Raw genomic sequence first — 24,334 nt, forward strand, 5'->3', positions numbered from 1 at the left:
CTACCCATGGGCTCAATGGTTAGCACTGCTGCCTCACGGTGCCAGGGACCCAGGTTTGAATGCACCGTTGGGTGACTGTCTGTACACGTTCTCTTTGTGTCTGTGTGGGTTTCTGCTGGGCACTCTGGTTACCTCGCTCAGTCCAAAGATGTGCAGCTTAGGTGGATTGGCCATGCTAAATTGTCCATTATGTCCAGGGATGTGTAATTAAATGGACTAGTCATGGGAAATGCAGGATTACAGGGAATAAGGTTGTGGGGGGGGATGCTTTTTGGAGGATCAGTGCAGACTCAATGGGCCAAATAGCCTGCTTCTGCGCTGCAGGGATTCTGTGGCATAGACTGTTCTATTGTCTGCCGATGCTCAATGAAATATTCCTGCATGGGCTGTGCTATTCATTCTTGTTCACAGTATTCACTTCTTCTCACAACTCTGCTAAGTTTTTGCATCTGATCTGCCTTTTGTATTGACAGCGCTATTTTCTAAACCTGACAATCCTGTATTGTTGCAGATTTCACAATCTGAAATGATCTTTTCAAGCTCTTTTGGAATCTGTGACTGCCATACCACTAACTGAGCCATCACTGTACACCTCGTAGTTTCTGAGTTGTTTTTATTCATTCACAGGATTACTGGCTAGGCCAGTTTTATTGCCCATCCCTCAATGCTATGAGGGCAGTTAAGAGTCAACCACGTTACTGTGGGTTTGGAGTCACATGTAGGCCAGACTAGGTGGGGATGGCAGTTGTCTTCCCTCATGGACATTACTGAACCAGATGGAATTTTTTTTTCCCCTGACAATCAACAATGGATTCATGGCCATTATTAAACTCTTAGTTCTAGATGTTTATTGAATTTAAATTCTACAGTCTACCATGGCAGGGTTTGAACCTAGGTCCCCATAACATCACTTGGGGGTCTCTGGATTCATGGTCCGGTGATAATATCACTAGGCCATCACCTCCTCTGGAGCTCCCAGAGTAGCGTTTCCAATACTCATTCCCAAAGGGAAGGTGAAATAACTCATCTTTTGTCATACATTGGTAAGGTGTCCAGGAGCGTGAGATGTTGTCAGTACTCAAAATATGTATTCTTGGTCAATTTCTGGATTTTATTTAAATGGCCATTTTTTCCACACGATACTGGCATCGGAAGCACAGCCTTGGTCACTCTCTTGCTCATGTACAATTTGGTTGAGTGTGATGTGGTGTTGCTGGGCACTGATTCTGCTCACCTGCAGTCATATGAAGAGTGGTTGATGAGTCTGGGTCTTGACATGATGGAATTTAGAAGGATGAGGGGGAATCTCATTGAAACTTACAGAATACTGAGAGGCCCAGATAGCGTGGTTGTAAAGAAGATGTTCACATTAGTGGTCGGTAAGTGGGGGTGGAATTAGGGCAAATGGCACAGCCTCAAAGGGAAAGGGACAACCACTTAGAGCTGAGATAAAGAGGAATTCCTTCAGCCAGAGGGTGGTTAGTCTATGGAAACCATTTCAGGAGAAGCCCGTGGAGGCCAAGATATTGAGTGTATTTAAGACAGGGACAAACAGGTTCTTACGTAGTAAGGGAATCGAGGGTTGTAGGGAAAAGGCAGGAGAACGGGGTTCAGGAACATATCAGCCATGATAGAATGGCGAAGCAGGCTTCATTGTTCAAATTCTGCTCCTATATTTACGGTCTTTGCTCATTTCTTCAATAGCTTTTGGAGGTAACGTCAACAGGTTCTTTCTTCTGTTTGGGTTCCACAATGAACCTTGGAAGCTTGAATAAACTTCTACTGGCTGCCTTTGATTGTATGGGTGATAATGTTTTTGGACTTGTTTCTCGCGGGGAGGTAGTCAAACTCCTTCTACACCTTTGAGGCAGCTGAAGTTCTGAGAGTGGTGACAGGCTCGGGAATGAAGATGTTGGTTGCAAACAACATTCACATGTTTAACTTTCTTCTCTGTATTACGTCACCATGGAACTGGTGGCATTTCTCTGCTTCTGACTGTGATTCCACATACAGTGTGACGTTTTTGTAGATCAGCTTCTTCAGCCAAGGTAACTAATCTCATAGTAGAGTGATGTCGGAAATGGTTTGAAACTTAAATTTAACAGGATGTTCATTAAAATGAGCAGGTTTTCAACACAGCCCAGATCATTGGCATCATCTATTTCCTCAATGAATGCCTTGGTTATCTTTCTGAGAGGAGATTGCTGCACCATCTTAAGCTCTTGGTGCATATAAATTCCCTCTTTTCTGCAGCTTTGTAACTAAGTTCTACTTCTGAACGTAGCTTTTGATATTTCATCAATTCTATAATTTTCTGTGGCCTCAATGAAGTCCAGTCTCATGGTTTGCATGGTCCCTCTGTGACCTTCAATCTACTTGGGAGCATTACATCTTTTTCCATTTATTTTCACTGTGCTGATTGATCATATTACTATCAATGTACTTTAAATCTGCATAACTTCTCATATTGTTTTAAATATCCTGTTTTTTCAGTTTGTATTTGTGTATTCATCTATGTAATTTTAAGCTGAATGACTGCAATCTTACTAGACTTTGTACTTAGCAATGCTGCAGAATTTCCTTTATTTGTCAGTTGTTTTAACTCTGCGTATCTATAATACTGTATTAAATTCTTCAATAAAGCTGAAATTGTATTCCTGCTGTTCTGTAGTAACTTATTGTTTTCAAGTTTTTTTAATCTATTGACTTGTACCACTGTATCTCTGTACTGCTTACTGGGTCTTTTTCTAACATTTACAGAGTTTTCTTTCTCTTCATTGATGATCCAAGTGGTGGCAACCTGATTTCTCTAGGGATTTCTTGCTTTCTGTAGCCAAGATGGGGCTTTCCTTCTTCCTGGATAAAATGGACATTGATCTGCATTTCGAGATCTAAAGTATCAACTTTTCTCTTTTACACAAAGGCTTAAATGAAGTTCTCTGTTTGCAGCCTTTATAAAACTTTATACTGAAACTGCTCTTAGTTTCTGAGTGCTGGTCCTTTTAATACTTCAATTTGTTTTACAGATTGCACCTTTTTTACTTTTTTTTTGTTTATGGGCGAAAATGGAGAAGGATTGTTTTTGAAACAAAGGGCGAAGGAAGGAATTACGATACTTTCGAAGACAAGTCATGAGCACTCAATGTAAGTTGTGTTTACACCGCTGCTTTGGTCAAGCAGCGAGGGAGCAGATAAAACAGTATCACACTGGACAGTGTGTGCAGAGAGTGGGCCTGCCAGCAGCTGACTGGTTTGTACAAATGTGACAAGTCATAGATGCTGGAAGTCATCAGCCTGATGTGACAGGTCTCTGATAATCTCCTAGCTGGATGAGCATCTTGGGGATTTACAGTAAAGGGTAAAAAGCCTCTAGACTGCTAGAAGAGCAGATTCTGCCTCTATTGCTCTGCAGTAAAAGTTGCTGTGGGCTGTTGCCTTTAATCAGCAAGTAAGAGACTTTGCAGTCAGTGTACCAATCACTCTGTGCCTTCCGCAATGAAGTGGAAGAATCCTGTGAAAGAGTATTGAATAACAGAAGGTCTTGGGAAACAAAAGAAACTCCTCATCAAACTATGTATACTGATGCAACTAAACTGTAATTCACTACCTTTTCCCCTCCACCCAAAACACCAACCTTTTTATTTGGCTGTATCTGTCTTTATGAGTGTGTGTGTAGGGGGTTAAAAGGGATTAGTGTTTTAATTAGCAGAGTTATATGTTGATAGTTCTTAGTTTTGTCTGCCTGTGGCTGGAACTTGTTCATAGTAGACCGTAGCACTTATTACATACGAGTACCTAGTCTGTGTTGTCCATTATAACACCTGATCCATCAGACAAGTAAATCAGTGACTTTGCGTATTTTGATGAAATCTTTAAATCTCGTGATGAGGATTAGAGGCACTAAAGTTTCAGCAAACTTTCCCAAGTGGCTCGCAACATTTTCCTGACTCTTCTCCTCCCCCGAGGCTCTTTCACTGGGTTTCTTTAAATTTGCTGTTGTCTCTTTCTGTCATTACTGACGAGGCCAGCAGTAACTGGCTTGCTTGGTGTTTTTTGCTTTCTGGGTCTCTGGATTTCTCATCCTCATGATCATTGTATAACTCTGTTACTGCCATACAGCACTGAAGCAGTTCTGTCAGCCCACCATGGCTATGCCTATGTCTGATTGAGACGTATAAGATTATTAAGGGATTGGACACTCTGGAGGCAGGAAGCATGTTTCCGCTGACGGGTGAGTCCAGAACCAGAGGAAACAGTTTAAAAATAATGGGTAGGCCATTTAGAACAGAGTTGAGGAAAATCTTCTTCACCCAGAGAGAGGTGGATATATGGAATGCTCTGCCCCAGAAGGCAGTGGAGGCCAACTCTCTGGATACTATCAAGAAAGAGATGGATAGAGCTCTTAAAGATAGTAGAATCAAGGGTTATGGGGATAAGGCAGGAACAGTGGATGATTGTGGATGATCAGCCATGATCATAATGAATGGTGGTGCTGGCTCAAAGGGCCAGATGGCCTACTCCTGCACCTATTGTCTATACTGATTAACAAACACCAAAATTAGACTAATCCCATTTACCTGTACTTGGTCCATAGCCTAGTCTACATTGGCATTTTAAGTGCTCAGCCAGATGTTTCTTAAATGGGTGAGAGCACCTGCCTTCATCACCCTCTCAGGTAGTAAATTCCATATTCGTACCACAGTCTGGATATAAACATTCTTTTCCAAACCATTTATTCCTCACCGAAAATCTATCCCCTCTGGTCTCAGGGAAAAGATTCTTGGGATCTACTTTGTCTATGCCTCTCATAATTTGGTTTACCTCAAACAGATCCTCCCACCCCTACCCCCAGCCTCCTCTACCCCAAGGAAAACAAACCCAGCCTATTCAATCTCTCCTCATAACTGTGACTTTTCATCCCTGGCAACACCCTGGTGAATGTCAAAAGAGAAGTACGGCACAGGGAACAGGCCCTTCGACCCTCCACGCCTGTGAAGATCATCATGCCCTAACTAGACCAAAAAAACGAACCTTCTGTCCTTCTTCCCTCCCTATTCATGTAACCATCCAGATGCCTCTTAAATGTTGCCAACATATCTGCTTCTACCACCTCCTCTGGCTGTGCATTCCAAGCTCCTACGACTCTCTGCATGAAAACGTTTCCTCCCACATCTCCCTTAAACTTTCTCCCTCTCACCTTGACCCTGTGCCCCTACTAATTGAAATTTCAACCCCGGGAAAAAGCCTCTGACTATATATCCTATCTATGCCTCTCATTATTTTGTAGAACTCTATCAGGTCTCCTCTCAGCCGCCGTCTTTCCAGTGAAAACAACCCTAGTCTTTCTAACCTTTCCTCATGGCAAATGTACTGGAGGCCACACAACATCCTGGTGAACCTTCTCTGTACTCCCTCCAAAGCTTCCACTATTTTCTGATAGTGTGGTAACCAAAACTGCACACAATACTCCAAATGAGGCCTAACAAGGGTTTTACATAGCTGCAATATGACCAACTCCTATACTCCATGCCCCGGCTGATGAAGGCAAACATACCATGGGCCCTCTTAATCACATTGGCCACCTGTGTTACTACTTTTAGGAAACTGTGGTCCTGCATGCCCAGATCCATCTGTATATTGATGTTCCTAAGGATTCTGCCATTTACAGTATAATTCACACCTAAATTTGATCCTCCAAAATGCATCACTTTGCATTTGTCTGGATTAAAAATTCCATCTGCCATTTCTGTGCCCAAGTCACCAATCTGTGTCCTGTTGTATCCCTTCACAATCATCAGCACTACCACCAACTTCACCAATCTTCATGTCATCTGCAAATTTACTGATCAAACAACCCACATTTTCCTCCAGATCATTTATATATACTACAAACAACTGAAGACCTAAGACTGATTCCTGTGGAACACCACTAGCTACCAGTATTCATTCTGAAAAACCCTTCCACTGCTACCCTCTGGTTTTTTATGGCAAAGCCAGTTTTATATCCATCTTGCCAGCCCATCCCGAATCCCATGTGATTTTAGTTTCTGTACCAATCCGCTGTGTGGGACTTTATCAAATGCCTTACAAAAGTCCATATAAACTATATCCACAGCTCTAACCTCATCTATTATCTTTGTCACTCTTCAAAAAGTTTGATCAGGTTGGTAAGGCATGACCTTCCACATACGAAACCATGCTGCCTGTCGCTAACGTGCCCACTTTCTTCCAAATGTGCACATATCTTGTCCCTCAGTATCTTCTCCAAGAACTTGCCTACCACAGATGTCAGACCCACCAGCTTACAACTTCCCGGATTATCCCTCCTTCCTTTCTTAAACAAAGGAACAATATTGGCTAATCTCTAGTCCTCTAGAACCTCACCTGTAGTCAAAGAGGATGTAAAGATATGTGCTAAAGCCTCAGCTATTTCTTCCCGTGCCTCTCGCAGAAACCTGGGATAGATCCCATCTGGCCCTGGGGATTTGTCTACCCTAATGCAATTTAGGATACTCAAAACTTTCTCCTTTCATATAATGACATTGTCTAGTGTTATTTCACACATTCATCCCTGACCTCAACATCGGTCATGTTCTTCTCCTCAGTGAATGCCTCAGTGCACCTTTGCCAGGACAATCATTTCCTTCTGACAGTGTGATGACCAGAACTGCAGGCTTCCATCTGTGGCCTCACCAATGTTTTATAAAGTTGTGACATGACTACCTTGCTCCTATGTTCACCACTCCCTGGGAGAAGAGATTTCTCCTCATCTCTGTCACCAAAGTTGATAACCTCAGTTTTATTCACATTGTACTTCATCTGCCATGCATTTTCTCAGTCACTCTACTTGTCTAAATCACACTGAAGCATCTCTGGATCCTCCTCACAGTCTAGCCTCTGGCCCAATTTAATGTTTCCTGCAAACATGGAGATATTACACTTAGTTCCTTCTTCTACATCATTAATACATACCGTGAATAGCTGTGATCCAAGCACTGATCCCTGCAGTACACCACTGAACAGGAAAAAGATTCATTTATTCCCATTTTTGTTTCTCTCTGCCAACTAGAATATACACTTGAATGCGCATTACAAGACTGACTCCTTTACACCATAATTACAAGCAAGCGGGATGAGTTCTGAACAATGATTCTGACAGACTGGACCCGTGGCGGGCAGACAGAGAGTCAATGTAAGTGGAAAAGCCTACATGACCTTTGACCTGCCCAATCTCCAAGTACGGTGTCCTAAAGCAGAGCAAGTACAATCTGGCCAATTATCACCCAGTCATTCCACTTTCAATCATCTGTGAAGTGATGGAAGGTGTGAGCAGTCGAACGAACAGCAGTTAGTCACTGGTAACCTGCTCACCGACGCTCTGTTTGGGTTCCTTCAACTCAAAGGGCCATTACTATCTTGGACAAAAGATTGCTAAGAGTGACTCCCTTAGACATCAAGGCAGCATTTGACAGAGTGGGGCATCAGAGAGAGAGAAACCCATTTAAGACAGGACATGGGGGAGGGTGGCGAACGTGGAAGAAGGTGTTTATAATCTGAAATTGTTGAACTCATGTACTATATGGGTCGGTCTCAGCCCAGCCCACTCATTTTTAATTAATCATGTTTCCCGTTAGCACCCATTCAGTACTAATCCCTCCCCCAGCTGATCACCAGCAATCCCTTTGTTTGCTTCTCCTTTCTTTATCTCTATATCCGGGCACTGTCTCCAACTGTTCAACTCATTAATTCCTATCCACTCAACCCTCACCCCGTTATCAGCATAAAAGACAGGGTAAATGAAAATACATGTCCCAGCTGTTTTTCTGTTCTCACTGGACTCAAAACGTTAACTCCGTTTCTCTCTCCACAGCTGCTGAATTTCTCCAGTACTTTCTGTTTTTGCTTTAGATCATTATGGTTGTTGGTGATCAAGCATTGTAACCTCTGAGTTCCTCAGGGTAGTGTCCTAGACCCAACAATCTTCAGCTGCTCCAGCAACAAACTTGCTTCCATCATAAGCTCAGAAATACAGATGTTCACTGATTGTTGCATGTTATTCACTTCTGTTCATAGATCCTTGGATAATGTAGCAATCCACATGCAACAAAGATCAGGACAGCATCCAGGCTTGAGCTAATAAGTGGCATGTAACATTTGTGTCAGACAAGTGCCAAGCATCTCGACGAAGAAAGAGTTCACTTAACAGTCAACAGCATTACAGTCATTTATTCATCACTATCATAAGGTCATAGCGCTGTACAGCAGGAAAACAGACCCTTCGGTCAGAATTGTCCGTGTCAACTAGATACCCTAAGTTAATCTAGTCCCATTTGCCAGCATTTGGCCCATATCCCTCTAAACCCTTCCTATTCATGAACCCATCCAGATGCCTTTTTAAATGTTGTAATTGTACCAGCCTCCACCACTTCCCCGGCAGCTCATTTCATTCATGTACCACCTTTTGTGTGAAAAAGTTGCCCCTTAGGTCCCTCTTATATCTTTCCCCTCTCACCCTAAACCTATGCCCTTGAGTTTCAGACTCCCCTACCTAGGAGAAAGACCTTGGCTATTCACTCCATCCATACTTCTCATGATTTTATTAGCCTCTATCAGGTCACCCCTCAATCTCCAAAGCTCCAGAGAAAATTGCCCCAGCCCATTCAGCTTCTCCCGATGTCTCAAGCCCATCAAACCCAGCAAATCCTTGTAAATCTTTTCTGAACCCTTTCAAGTTTAACAACATCTTTCCTATAGCAGGGAGACCAGAAAGGAACACAGTATTCCAAAGGTGGCCTGGGAGTCACCATTGACCAAAAGTTTAATCTGCCTCATAAATACTGTGGTTACAAAAAGAGGTCAGATGCTGGGAATTCTGTAGTACATGGCTCACCTTCCCACCACAAAGAAGGCAAAAGTCAGCAGTGCGTTGAAATACTCTGCATTTCCATGAATTTTCAACAACACTCAAAAAGCTCGACACAATCCAGGACAAAGCATCCCACTTTGATTTCCATCACCAACCCTGCCAACCATCGAAGCGTCATCCTTGCCAACACCACCAATGCCAGTGAGTACCACCTACAAGAGGTACTGCAGCAACATACCAATGTTTCTTCAGCAGCACACCTCAAACCCACAGTTTCTACCACCTAGAATATCAAGGGAGGAAGGCGTATGGTAACACTTCCCCTTAAAGCTCCTCTCGCACATTATCCTGATGTGAATCTATATCACTGTTCCTTCATGATAGTCGGATCAAAATCAAGGAATATCATGTACCTACACTGCAAGGACTCAAGAAGAAAGCTCACCACCTTCCTAATGACATTTGGGGATAGGCATTAACTGCTGATCTTGCCAGCAATGCTTACATTCCAGCAACACGTTTTTTAAAATTCCATCTTCACAGATAATACTGGTGTTGGTTACTGCAGCACAGTTTTTTTTAAAGAACAGCTCATGTGTAGAGGTCTCATCTTCTCAATGAGGACAATCTCCATCTTTATACAATGCTGAATAGGATAGATTCAGAACAGAGTGAATGGCTTAAAAACTTGAGATTTATGAGGTGCTAAGGACCATCAGCAGCAGCAGAATTCGAATCAACCATTATTCTAGCCTGTATGTCCCTCACCCCAACATCATTGGGCTAGTCAATCAACACTGTTCAAGGATGAGTGTAGAGCAGCGTGCCAGGAGCAACAGTAGGTATGCTGAAAATGTGGTGCCGACCTGGTGAAGCTCCAACACAGGACTGCATGCATGACAGACACCAGATACAGTATGCTTTTGACAGGCCTGAGTAATCATGCAATCAACAGATTCAGTTAAATTTCTGCAGTCCCTCCCGCATCCCCATTGTGATTGGTGGTTGACAGTTCAACAATGAACAGAAGGAGAGGTCTTGTGCCCATTCCCAATGTGAAGGAGACCAGTAGATGATGACAAGAGAGAGGGATGAAACATTTGTGACCGTCTTCATTCAGTGGGAATTATCTATCTGTACCTACTACCAATGTCCCAACCATCACCGAAGACAGCCTCAACCAATTTGATTCACTCTACCTTACAGCAAGACACAGCTGACTGCCAGAGATACAGCAAAATCTATGGGCCATCCTGGTGTCCTTTTGAACACTTGCACTCCAGAACCTTCCATGCCTCAAGCCAATGTATTCCAGTTCTGCTACAACACTGACATTGACACCTCACAGTGGAGAATTACCCAGCTTGGTCCTGTCCAGCAGGAGAGCTACCATGGCGTCAATTCCTACACCATCAGCCTGCTCTCAATCAGCACAGGAGTGATGGAGGCTGTTGTTAACAGTTATCAAGTGCACTTACTCACGAATAACATGTTTATCAATGTGTGGTTTGACCAAACATGAACTAAAGAGTTGAATTCCAGCGATGTGGTGAGAGTTTCTGTCCTTGAGATCAACATTTGACTTATGAACATTTCAAGGATCTACAGAAAAATTGAAGTCAATGGGAAACGGTGAGTAAACTTTCCACTAGTCGGAGTCATAATTAGCTCAAAGAAAGATGGTTGTAGTTCTTGGATGCCAATCATTGTAGCTCTAGGACATCAGTACAGGAGTTCTTCAGAGCAGTACCTAACACCCAACCATCTCATTCCCTTAATAACTTCTCCTTTGACTAAGATCAGAAGTTTGCAGTGCTTACTTCAATTTGCAACTCCTCCAACAATGATGCAGTCCCGTGGACAACATCCAGGCTGGTGTTGGTATTTAATAGTTCAACAATGAACAGAAGGAGAGATCCTGTGCCCATCCCCAATGTGAAGGAGCCCTGTAGATGATGACAAAAGCCAGACTGCACCTGACGAAGGAGCAGCACTATGAAAGCTTATGATTTCAAATAAACCTGTTGGACTAAAACCCAGCATCATGTGACTTCTGACTTTGTCCACCTCAATCCAACACTGGCATCTCCACATCCAAACAGGAACATTTAATCGCTCCCCTTGAGTTCTATCAACAAATATATTACTATCAATATCTTGGAGTCATCTATGACCAGAAACCTAAGCAAGTATATTAATTCTGTAGCCAAGGAAGCAAGTCAGAGCTTGAGTGCTCTGTGGTGAGTAACTCACTTGCTCCCTGCACAAAGCCTGCCCACCATTTGCAAGGCACAAGTCAGAAGTGCGATGGAATACTTGCCTCTCAGCTGAATGAGTGGAATATTCAAGCCCAACGTTATCCAGGACAAAGCAGATGACTTCATTAACATCCAGCACTTTAAGATTTATAGATTATAGAAACTTACACACAGGAGGCCATTCTGCTGGCATGTGATCTCTGCAAGGCACACCCACCTAGTTCTACTCATGCTGCCTTTGCAGAATAATGCATAAACTTATAAAGTACGGATCAAAACAGTTTTTCTTTGAGGTCACTTGAGATTTTCACAGAGGCAACTTCTTCATTTTCACAGGCGCCTGTCAATTCTTACTAATTCCAATTTTATGCACTGCAGCGACAATTGTCTGCACCATTTTGAGCTATGGGACATTTGGACTATAACAAAAGGAGAAATAGAAGAATTCATCAATATCCTCAACAATTGTCAATCCTCCATTAAACCTAAAACTGTATCACACATGAGAAATGTTAATTTCTGAGATAATGCAGTAACCAAATTGGCACAAGCCAACAAACATAACAAGAGAAAAGGTTTTCAAAATAATTGACACACACGTCTACTAACTCTGGGGCAGATGCATGGGAGCAACACCTGCAAATGTCCCTCCAGGTCACATATCAACTTCTTAGGATCCCTATAGTGTGGAAACTGGCCATTCAGCCCAACAAGTCCACACCAACCTCTAGAGGGCATCCAGCCAGACCCATCCCGGTAACTCCTACCTTTCCCGCGGTTAATGCACCTAACCTACACATCCCTGAACACTATGAGCAATTTAGCATGGCCAATCTAACTAATTTGCACACCTTTGGGCCACGGGAGGAAACTGGAGCACCCAGCACAGACACAGAAGAATGTGCAAACTCCACGCAGATAGGCACCCAAGGGTAGAATCAGACCCAGGTCCCTGGCACTGTGAGGTAGCAGTGCTAACCGTTGAGCCACAATGCCAACTTGGAAATATCCTGCTGTCCTTTCACTGCTGCTGTGGTCAAACTTTGCAAAGTCCCTCTCTAACAGAATCGGGAACAGCTAACTGCGTCATGCAGTCTGCAGTGGTTCAAAAATGTTCACCTTCTGAAGGCTAGTTCAGGAGTGGGCAGTAAATGCTGGTCTGGTCATCAAAATCTATATCCCATGAATGATTTTTTTATAAGAATCAGAATTAGGAATTGGAGGGGTGGTGTGTCAGGAAATAATTTCAATATTAAAGTGAAAAATTAAAATAAACAAGGAAGTAGTTCAAGTGTTTCTCACTTTGAAAAGGCCAGAGAGATGGAAAACGTCTGCTCCACATGCTAAACACACATCAGCCACATGACAGTCTTGGTCAGAATATATGGTGGCAATGTGGGAACTTAATGTCATTCTTTAGGTTCAAAGAAAACAACTGAAGGCAAAAGCAGACACTCAAGAGCAACCAGGCCTGTACAGCCATCAACTCAGAAGATTGACGAGGTCAAGATGGGCAAAGAGGTTGCTGGGACGGTAAACTAAAAATTTCACCAGCCAAGAAACAAAATCACTGTGAAAGGCAATTTTCTTTCAGTTAATGCCTAAGTCACTGACCTACAGCTTCAAATCCAGCACTAACCTGTCACCCTTTGATCATTTGCCTCAGTTGAATGAGTTCTGTTGAATTTGGGGTCAAGCTACTTAAAGCAGGGGGTTGCAGAGAACAAGTCATTTCATCTGGGCTGGGGAGAGAGGGAGAGCTAACCGGGAAAGGAATTGGAAATTCCAAACATGAAAGCTTCCTGTTCTGGCTGTACATGCAATGAGTTTGACAGCAACTACAGTGGAGTTAATGACCCAAAATATGTCTCCAATTCATGGTGGTCTTCAAAGAGGAATTCAGTATGCTTTGTTCTTTGTTATAATTGAAAAGGTTTAATGACAAACGACGGATCTTGAGGTAAATGAAGCCATGTCTTTGAGAAATACAATTAGGTTAATCATATGTGCAGCTTGTTATAACAAGGCTTGGCTATATCAGCGATGTGAAAGGTTAAATTTTAACTACAGAACACAACACAACTTTTAAACGTTAGTCCTTATCTGCCCAACCCTGTACTAAGAGGAGGAGGAAACATGAAAGGAGAAAATTAGCTGAATGCTCCACTCTCCAGGTTGCAACAGGTGTGCCCATGCTGCTTCAGTGAACTTCCATTATACCACATTCTTTTGCTGTGAATATTCCACCCAGCTTCAGGCCTTTATGTTGTGCATATTCAACTGTACGTTTCAAATGCTTCATTCAGCATTTTCTTTGTTCTGAAAACGTGGTCGAGACTTTAGTTACATTGTTGTTTATGCAAGAATTTCATGGTAATGTTATGGTGCCAGCCCATACAATACTAGGCTTCTTGAACTTAACTATAGAACTTACTTCAATGGCAGTTACCCTTACAGCTTTTATAGCTCAATGGGTAACCCTCTCGGTCTGAAGCTGAATGTTGTGGGGTCAAATCCCACCCCACAGTCCTGATCAGAAAGATCAACACTGCTACTCCAATGCAGTATTTCATGAGTGTTGTTATGGATGCACTGTTCCAGATTCTGATGTTGGTTGAGGGAGGAATATTAATCAAGATGTAACTCTCTGCTTATCATGGATCTTCTATATCCACTTAGAGTCATACAGTCATAGAGTTATATAGCATGGATACAGACCCTTCAGTTCAACTTTTCCATGCCAACTGGATATCCTAGATTAATCTAGCCCCATTGGCCAGCATTTGGCCCATATCCCTCTCAACTCTTCCTATTCATATATTCATCAAGATGCCTTTTAAATATTTTAATTGTACCAGCCTCCACCACTTCCTCTGGCAGCTCATTCCAAACACACACAACCCTCTGTGTGAAAACGTTGCCCCTTAGTTCACTTCTAAATCTTTCCCCTCTCACCTTAAAGTTATGCCCTCTAGTTTTGGACTCCCCTACCCCAGGGAAAAAGACTTTGGTAATTCGCCGTACTAAACAGGCAGATGGGGTAGGTTTAACATTTGTCCGAAAGGCATTAGCTTCAGCGGTACAACATTCCCCTCAGTATTTTATCACAGTGTCAGCAGATATATGATATACTCAGTGGCACTTGAACTTGCTAACTGTTGATCTAGGGGCTGAGAGCCTTACAAAGTGACAAACATTGTCCACCATCTTAAGATTTTAAACATTGCAATTGTATCTCTTCCCAACCACCCAGGTCACGCTTTTTGTTTAATTTGGCTTGACATTTGCAGAAATGTGAATTGATCCAACAAGTCTAACTCTAGCCATTATTATTGAATTGTTACTAGATGAACGTTTAAACAGACAATCTCTTGCCATCTCATTTTCTCTTTCTCTGACCATTTCTTCGTTCCTTTTACAATACTAGGTTTCTTGAACTTAACTACAGAACTTACTTCAGCGACAGTTACCCTTGCAGCTTTTACAGCTCAATGGGTAGCCATTGTTTTAGCATCTTAATTCTTTTCCATTTCACTCGTTTCTTATTTTTCCCTATCTCTCTCGACACAGATTTAACAGTGAGCTGTTTTTGAACTTTCCTTTCCCAGCTCAGCCACCTCATTGAATGAGTGCCAAAACTGCAATGCAGCTGGATTGAGATTCAGATCTCTTGTGACTTGATCCCAGTATTATAACGGCATTGTGTGTGAGAAGAGGCCTGATAGCCTGGCCCACACTGCAAGGGAGGTTTGTAATCTGGTGAATGACCGCATTGTCCTTTCAACCTTCTGTTATCTCAACATACGGTAAGACAGAGGCAGGCAGATATCCTAGGAAGGCTCCTACACAGTTATAACTGACGCATGATTGTACTACAAGGATGATGTAGACCTTAAGGTGTCCTTAACCATGTTGTAATGTGCAGCTCTGTGTTCATAACCTTTTAAACTCAGATTGTTAATAAAGTGCCAGACTGAGAGGGAGAGCGACAGGGAGATGTTCCATCACATGAGAAGCATCCAATTAGAGAGACAGGCGGTGATGGGGCTAGGGAGAAGAGTAATGAGATTCTCAGCCTCCATACTCCCACCCAGACAGCACTTGAAGAGATGCATTACCATAGTCATCTGAGTAAGTTGTCCTTTGGCCTCTTGAATAATAGTATGCATCTGAGCAAAATACACTTCAATAAATGTAATAAGAATTGACAGGAGCTGAACAGCGGTGTACAGACTCAACAACTGGACGCACAACCTTCTAAACATAAATCATGAAATAATTGCAAAACATTTTAATATTACTGATTTGTTGCTTCTGACGAATGTCAGATGATCATCTTGAGCCAGTGCCATTGTACTATGCAACACATCTGCAGGTGTAGTAACATAGTGGCTGAGCGATCCAGAGGCTTTGAGCAATGTTACAGAAATTTGACTTCAAATCTCACCAGAGCAATTCATACATTTAATGAAATAAATCTGGAACCACAAGCTAGAATTGGTAACGGTAGCTGTGAAATGATTGGATTACTGTAAATGGCACTGTGGTTCAGTGGTTAGCACTGCTGAGACACAGGGCCAGGACTTGGGTTTGATTTCGCCCTCGAGTGACTGTCAATGTGGAGTTTGTACATCCTCCCCACATTTGCGTGGTTTTCCTCCCACAGTCCAAAGATGTGCAGGTTAGGTGGACCGGCCATGCTAAATTACCACATAGTGCCCAGGGGAATGAAGGCTGGGTGGATTAGGGTTACAGGGAGAGGGTGGATGCAGGTGGGATGCTGTTCTGAGGGCCAGTGTGGTCCCATTGAGCCAAATGGCCTGCTTCCACACTGTAGGGATTCTATGATCCATCTGAGGCTTTCAGGGCTGGAAACCTACCAGCCTTACTAAATCTGCCCTGTATGTGACTCCAGACCCACAGCAATGTGGTTGACTTCTAACTGCCCTCTGAGATGGCCCAGCAAACCACCTTTGCCACGGCTACTCTGATTGAGAAAGATAAGAAGCAAAACTAGAAATAGAGGCAAAAATTGAGTATTGAAGTTTGAAGAATCAAAGTAAAGAAGGCAGATAATGGGGTAGCTGTTCGATGAGTATTGATCTATTACTCAATGCGAGGTGTCTTGGCAATAGTTTGGAGGATCTGAGGGAAGAAAAAGACACTTGGATCCTAATGCTCTCACTGAAACATAGCTTAAAGAAGAGTAGCTCAGCAGTCCTGGTTACAGGAATGAGAATAAAAAGGAGATTGGATGGTAAGTTGGGTCATTATATTATGGAAAGAACCAACCCCAGCTGTGAAGAGGGGTCAGAAGGATCAACAAATGAAGCTATACGGGTTGAAGCAAAGATTGGACAAGGGCAACCATCCAGCTGAGTGTATACTACAGATCCTTGATCTTCAAAGAGCTAGAGAAAGATCGAAGATCACATAGGCAAGTTATTGAGAAGTGTAGAAAGAAAGGGGCAGTTATACTGGAGAACTTAAACTGCCTGGAGATTAACTGGCGATCTTTTCAATGTGGCACAGAGCACAGATTTCTTTAAACATCTTCAAGAATACTTGTTTAACCTGTGCGTCGCAAGCCAACATAGGAAGGGGCAAGTCTGAACTGAAGTTTAGGGAATGAATATGGGCAGGTGGAAGGAATCTCAGCAGGAAAGCATTTTCGTAGAAGTGAGCATAAGTGAGTTAGATATAGAGCAGTTATGGAAAAATGGTAGACAGACCAACAGCAAAAGATTTAAATTTGGCGTGGATCAATTTTTTCTGAGCTTAGATGTGACCTGAAGGCAACATTGAAGGAGAAGATAGTGAATGTTTAGAATACATTCACAAAAAGAAAAAGACTGAGACTCACCAACCAAAATTTCCCACCCTCTAAACATCAACATCTCCCACATCTACCTCCACCTGAAATACCAAAAAGAAGATTGCGTAAGGTAAGGTAAAAATTACTCAACAAATGGATGCCAAGAAATCCACCACCTGCCAAAAGCATAGGTGAAATAAGAGGAGAAGTGGACTTAGAAACCAGATTAGGAAAGCAAAGGGAAACTATGAAAAGGTATAGGCAAGGAAAATCCAGGAAGACCCAAAGATCTTTTAGAAATGGATAAAGAGCATAAGAATAACAAAGGAAAGGGTCTGGCTTAATGAAGACCAAAAATTACTGAGGATGGGGACGATGGGGTTCACAATGAATAGGTTTGCATCTGTCTTACCCAAAGGGAAAGATGTTGCAGACATCATGAAGGAGGGCGTGTGTGTGAAATATTGGGTGAGATAAACATAGTGATAGAGGAAATATTAAGGTGTATTGGATCAACTGGGGCATCAGATCCATAGGGAACATTGGATCACTTGTGAGCATTCATTTACCTAAGGGGCATTCTACCATCTGAGTGTATTCAGTGTCCTGAAGCTAATAGATCTGTGTGTATTATCTGGCGTTATGAGAGGACCCCGGATATTAATCGCAAAGAAGAATTTGGCAGTATGGTGGCTCAGTGGTTAGCACTGCAGCCTCACAGCGCCAGGGACCCGGGTTCAGTTCCTGCCTCGGGCGACTGTCTGTGTGGAGTTTGCACATTCTCCCCGTGTCTGTGTGGGTTTCCTCTGGGTGCTCCGGTTTCCTCCCACTGTCCAAAGATGTGCAGGCTAGGTGGATTGGCTGTGTTTAATTGCCCATAGTGTTCAGGGTTGAGTGGGTTATAGGGGGATAGGTCTGGGTGGGATTCTTCAAGGGGCGGTGTGGACTTGTTGGGCCGAAGGGCCTGTTTTCATACTGTAGGGAATCTAATCTAAAAACAAAATCAACAAGAAGTATTAAATCATTTGGGAGGTTGAGGTATTGGATTTCTTAGCCTTGTCAGATGATTTGAGATTACTAGTTCCTTCATTTGAGTGTACTAGATCACCTGAGCAACATGGATCACATTAGCATGTTGAAACATCTGTTGATATTAGAATACTTAGGCCTTTTAGGTCATTTGGATGCATTTCATTACATGAATGAATTCAACATACGGATACAATCGATCACCCAGTGGCACCAGTTCACTCGGAGAAATCAGATGACATGGAATACGATCAAAATGTGCCTTGGACCAGCTGAGTTATTATATCACATAAAAGGATTGGATCACCTGGTGCTGTTAGACCAGTTGAGCATATTAGATCAACAAGAGTTAATAAATCAATTGGTTATATTCAATCTATTGAGAGTTGTCAATTACTGAAATGCATTGGTCACCTTTAGGTATTAGCTCTTGATATATTGAATTATCTGAAGGCATTAGATTGTCTGGGATTATTAGATCACTTGATTATATTAGATTATTCATTTCTATCGGTTTATCTGAGTGGGTATGAAAACCCTTTTAAGATCCATGGGAAATCACTAATTAATCTTTCTCTGGAGCTCAGAGAATACAAATTCCCTTGGTAACAGACAATGGTCTGTCCAGCTAGAACTCATCACCTGAGCCCTTTGTAAAGCAGACTGAGGGATGGGTCTGCAGAACTGTATGTCCTATGCTGGGACTAGCCTATTTACATCATGAGTTGTGGTTCTATTTTGGTGCTTGACAATAAATTATGTTCCTATCCAGTTAGGCTTTCTGAGTTATTAGTGACCTATGTCATCTCTAGTTATTAGATTGCATCAAGATATTGAATCAACTGAGTCTATTAGGTCATCCATATGTAACCAATCCTGATTGGACAAGATTCGAGTGATCACCTGATTCTATTGTATCAAATTAAGTTGCTGGATCACTTCAATGTATTGGATTTCCAAGAGTCACCGTATCACCTGGTTATGTGGGCCACCTGCAAGTATTGAGTTATCTGAAGGAATTAGAACACAAGGAGTGTTGATTCACCAATCATATTAGATCACAGGTGCATATTGGATCACTTGGGGGTATCATATTATTTTATACATGTCAACTGAATGTACTAGATCACCAGGAGTGCAAGATTAACAGAGGATATTAGATCAACTTAGAATAGTTAGAGCAGAGAAAGTGGTAACTTAACCCATCGAGTCTGTTCTGGATCTTAGCAAAAACCATCCAGATAGCTCTATTCCCTTGCCCTGTCTGTGTAGCCCTGCAAAGTTCTTCTCATTTCACATGCTCATCTAATTTCATTTTGAAATTCACAATCATATTTTATTCTGTCACCCTTTCAGAATGTAAATTTTAGATCATAACCATTCGCTGAAAGACATTTTACAATATGATGGTGTGACCTTTAAATCTGTAATCCTTCAGTTCTTGTGCAGCCATCATTGGGAGCAGATTCTCTCTTTTCTGACTCATGATTTTAAACATCACTGCCATAATCTCTTCTCAACACTCTCTTCTTTTATGGTGAACAATGCAATGCTCCAATGTTCCAGTCTATCCACGTAATTGAACTTCATCGTTCCTGTAACCGTTCTCTTCAACCTTTTCTGCACACTCTTTCAGGCCTTTCCAAAGCTCTTGTGAGATAATGGGTAGCATCTCTGCCTCTGACCCAGACCTTCTGGATTTGAGGCCCATCCCACAGCATGATAACCACAGGAGGTGCTTCAAAATGTCGTCAAACCAACATGTGAATTGTATAATTTCTGTGTGTGCAATCTGTCCTCATAATTTAATGTAATCTGAGTTGCTAGATATTACTTCAGTAAATCTATGCTGCCTTTCCTTTAAGAAAATAGATTCATCCCAAAGTATAGTGCTGAGAATTGCACAGAGTATATGAGGTATTGGCCAATCAAAAATTTGCACAACTGAAATCTAACTCCCACTCCCTTGTATTCCAGTTCTCTGAATACAAAGTCCAACATTGCCTCAGATCTCTCCCATACGTGCTTCTGTGTGTGAGCTGTGCACCTGGGCCCTCACGTACCTCATTAACTTCTCTGTTTCTCAATTTGTTTCATGTAGACTAGACTTCATTTGGGTGCAAACTGGCTGATCTCATATTTGCCTCAACTTAAATCCATTTGCCCATCCATTTAATCTGTCAATAACTCTCTGTAATTCTGTGCTTCTATCCACAATGCTTACAAAGCACTTCATGCTTGTGTCATCAATAAACTTTCTACCACATCGTCTAAGTCCTTAGTAAATAATGAACAGTTTTGCAACACCAACAGTGATCTTTGCAGGATGCTGCTGGTCACATTCTGCCAATTAAAATATCTGCCCATTTTCTTTGCTTTTTCTCTCCTGCCACTCAGCCAATTTCCTAACCAGGTTGGTAAACTCCTTACAATTTCATGAGCTTCAACTCGAGTTAACATTCATTCTCAGATGATTTGCTTTATAGAATGTCTTCCTCAAGCCTCTATAAATACATCCATAGACATGGCCCATTTATCACCTCTTCACAACATTCAAATTATTTTTCAGGCATGATTTAACCATGACAGATCTATGCTCATTCATTCTCATCTGCAAATTGTCAAGGTGTCTAATTCGTCCTTCAATTGGGGTATAAGAACACTTCAGCATATTGCATCACCTGGAAGTATATCCTCTTGGAAAACTGACACCTTAGAAGTACTGGATCAATAAAGTGCATTCAAATAATGTGTGTGTCAGATCTCCTAAACTAAATAGATCACTTTGGCAGTATTGAATTATGCAGGGGAATTTGATGCCTTTGTATGAGATCATGTAGGCAGAACTAGATCACATACAAGTAGCAGATCACTTGGAGTTTTCAGTCACATGAGTGTTGGATGATCAGAATTTTATATGTTGAATTGCCTAGGCACTGTGGATAACCTGGATGTATTAGATCTGGTTATAATGGCTAATCTGATGAATCTGAATTACATAGATGTACTAAGCTTAGAATGTTCAAATATTTGAAGATGGTACTTCACCCAAATGGGTAGCACCAAGTCAGAATATTAAATATAACAGGTGTGTTTATGGATATTAGCTATTGTTCCACTGGATTACCTAGGTGCATTGGCTTGCATAATTAGATTGGATCGCCTTGGCAAATTAGATTACTGGAGATGTTAAATCACTTTGCTGTGTAAGCCCTGGTTGCATTGTATCACCTGGCACCTGTCAATATTGGATCAAGTCTATGAGATCTCCTGAGCCTGTTAGATCACAGGTGTATTAGATAATGTGAATAATATTGCCAGGGAGTACTGGATCACATAAAAGCATTAGATAACTACATCATCAGGATTATATCACCAGCATGTAATACATCAGTTGGGCACTTATATTGGATCTCACGTAGACCTAGGATTATCCAGGGCTGCAGGATCACGAAGGGTAATTAGATCACTTGAATGCTTTGGGTTATCTGTGCAATTGGATCCCTGGAAATGCTAATTACCTGCATACATTAGACGACCTCAGGATATAAAATGGGTTGGTGTACCTGATCACCTGGGGTACTGGATGGCCTGGGATATTACACCACCGAGGAGATTAACTTATTTCAATTGACTAGATTGTGAGAAATATTAAATCACTGGGAGCATTTGATGGCCTGGGAGTAGTAGAAGCTCCAAGTCTAATAAATTACCTAAGTGGTATTAGGCAACCAAGTGGATTAGATCACCTGGAGATAGCCAAATGCCTAAATGTTACAGATTATCTGGACTTGCGAGATCACCTAAGAATATTGGATCATCTGGAACTCATCAATCATCCACGGTATTAGATCACTTGGAATTTAGAACACTTGGGTGGTAGCTGTGACTGTATTGGATCACCTTGAGAGATTGGATTACACAAGAATATTTAATTACTAGGGTGTATTGGATCAATTAGGTATCAGATGATCTGGTGTAATCAGGTGGGTAGGTTATCTTAGTTTGGAGTATTAGATCACCTGGGGTTAGTGGTGTACCCAAATTGATCAACAGGACCAAGAATATTTGTCTTCATCGCACCTTCTGTTGAAACCATCAATAAAAGGTATATCTGATGAAGGGTCTAGGCCCGAAACGTCAGCTTTTGTGCTCCTGAGATGCTGCTTGTCCTGCTGTGTTCATCCAGCCTCACATTTTATTATCTTGGAATTCTCCAGCATCTGCAGTTCCCATTATCTCTAATAAAAGGTATATTTCTGCTTTCACAATCCAAACACAGACAGCGTGAGAACTAAAAGTCGAATATTACATACCACCTTTCATCATGCCCACTTCATAGCATTTACGCAGTCTGCAGGCTTGGCAGCTCTTCCTGCGATTTTTGTCGATGGTACACTGGTTTGTGGCAGGGCACATGTAGTCATTGTGTCCTGGAAAGAAAAGACAGATCCCAGATAAATTCCAACCACAATAGACAATTCTCCTATCTCAGCAACAACTTACACTTATTATAGCGCCTTTAATGCAGCGAAACATCTGAAGGCACTTCACGGGAGCATTTTCAAACAAATTGGGTGCCACAAAGAGATTCGAAGGGACGTGACTAAATGCTTGGTCAAGCACCAAAGCTTTAACGAGCATCTTGAAAGGAGGAGAGGCTGAACAGTTTAAGGATAGAATTTCAAAGGTTAGGCTTAGATTTTTGAAGGCATGTCTGGAGCAATTATATTGCACAAGAGGCCGGAATTGGAGGGGCAGGGGTTGGAGGGGGGGGGGGGGGGTGGCGGGGAGAGACAAAGATCTTGGATGGATTTGGGGAGTGTCTGCAAATAAAAAAAAAGACATGTTAATGGAGGGATTTGGAAACGTAGGTGAGAACTCTAAACTCTTTTTGCTTTAATTGCTAGGCCATGAGCAAATGTAGATAAATGAACACAGGGATAACAGGTGAACCTGCTGCAATTTAGGACACTGAACAATTGATTGCCTGGTAGTCAAGCCACACTGTTCCACTAGTCACATCACGACAATGTATGTTTTGATTCGATCAACAAAATGTCAACTGTTTTCCTTATGAACTGTAATCTAGAATAAAAGAGACTTTCACCAGATTCCTTCAATAACCAGTTTATTTGAAACAAAACTAATTCCTAAAAACGAATGACGAAACTGCTTAACATACAAATCATAAACTAGAATTGGGATTACAGATAACAAAGTGTGAAGCTGGATGAACACAGCAGGCCAAGCAGTATCTCAGGAGCACAAAAGCTGACGTTTCGGGCCTAGACCTCTGATGAAGGGTCTAGGACCGAAACATCAGCTTTTGTGCTCCTGAGATGCTGCTTGGCCTGCCGTGTTCATCCAGCTCCACATTTTGTTATCTTGGATTCTCCAGCATCTGCAGTTCCCATTTTCACTAGAATTGGGATTGTTGCCTTTTTAATCCCAAGCAGACACACACACACACACACACACACACACACACACACACACACACACACACACACAACACAAAAGACAGCAAAGGCACGGCAGAGACAATATTTTTAAAAAGGCAAAGGAGAAACACCCCTATTTGTCAATGATCTGAAACGCAAAGCATTGAAGTTAATGAATTTTCTTAGTCCACTGGATTTCTTGACAAAATGGAATTTCTGACAGCCGTAGACCAATGGGAGATTTTCTAAACATGCTTTAGTTTGGATGGAAATCAAGTTGGTTCCAAGTTTTTGAAAACTGGTCAAAGTTCAGTTTTTCATGTTTTACAAGTTAGTCAATATATTGAGTTATGCAAACTTTCTTTCGGGCTCTCTGGTACTTCAACTATGGGGAAAGAAAGAATTGCAGATTTTAATGCTTTGGAGGTTTATCTTCTTATGACTCACGAGGTTTTTGAAACAGAAACCAAGTCCAGAAAGTGTTGTTAGGCAACAATCATCACATGGCCACATAGTCTCCTCCAAAGCCAGGTTTTCTACCAATTAAAGGCAATTAACCCCATCTCTTATCTCCCTAAGAGCTTTACTTAGCTTTTTTCCAAAGTCACTTGATTTTCTGTAATCAGCAAGTGGATCTTTCCCCACATTAATTCATTAATTAATGTTAATAATCGTTTATAGTCCTGATTTGGAAAGATTTGCAAGGGTGCAGCATCTCTTTTAGTCAATGCACAGATTTCAGCTTTCCACTAGTGTCTGAGCTTTGCTTTTGGGTTATTGATCAAGGAACTCCTTGTTTACAGATTCTGGAAGCACACAGTGGCACTCACGACATTGGACAGAAAGCAGAGTGTACCCATGATTCTACAATATGAGTCATTTGTAGACCAAAGCTCCACATCTGTAAACTCATGGAAACTCA

The 24,334-nt window shown here is 41.9% G+C and overlaps 1 protein-coding gene across 2 annotated transcripts in view; it reads right to left on the reverse strand.

The window, feature by feature from the left end:
• esr1 (estrogen receptor 1) overlaps nucleotides 1-24,334 on the reverse strand; it is a 248,960-nt gene that overhangs the window by 123,902 nt on the left and 100,724 nt on the right. For both annotated transcript variants that reach the window (XM_048535896.2, XM_059648375.1), the window contains one exon: nucleotides 22,285-22,401. In XM_048535896.2, the coding sequence (XP_048391853.1) occupies nucleotides 22,285-22,401 (117 nt within the window). The remainder of the gene's footprint in view (nucleotides 1-22,284; nucleotides 22,402-24,334) is intronic.

This window comes from Stegostoma tigrinum, chromosome 9, assembly GCF_030684315.1.
Source record: "Stegostoma tigrinum isolate sSteTig4 chromosome 9, sSteTig4.hap1, whole genome shotgun sequence".
Classification (NCBI taxonomy): domain Eukaryota; kingdom Metazoa; phylum Chordata; class Chondrichthyes; order Orectolobiformes; family Stegostomatidae; genus Stegostoma; species Stegostoma tigrinum.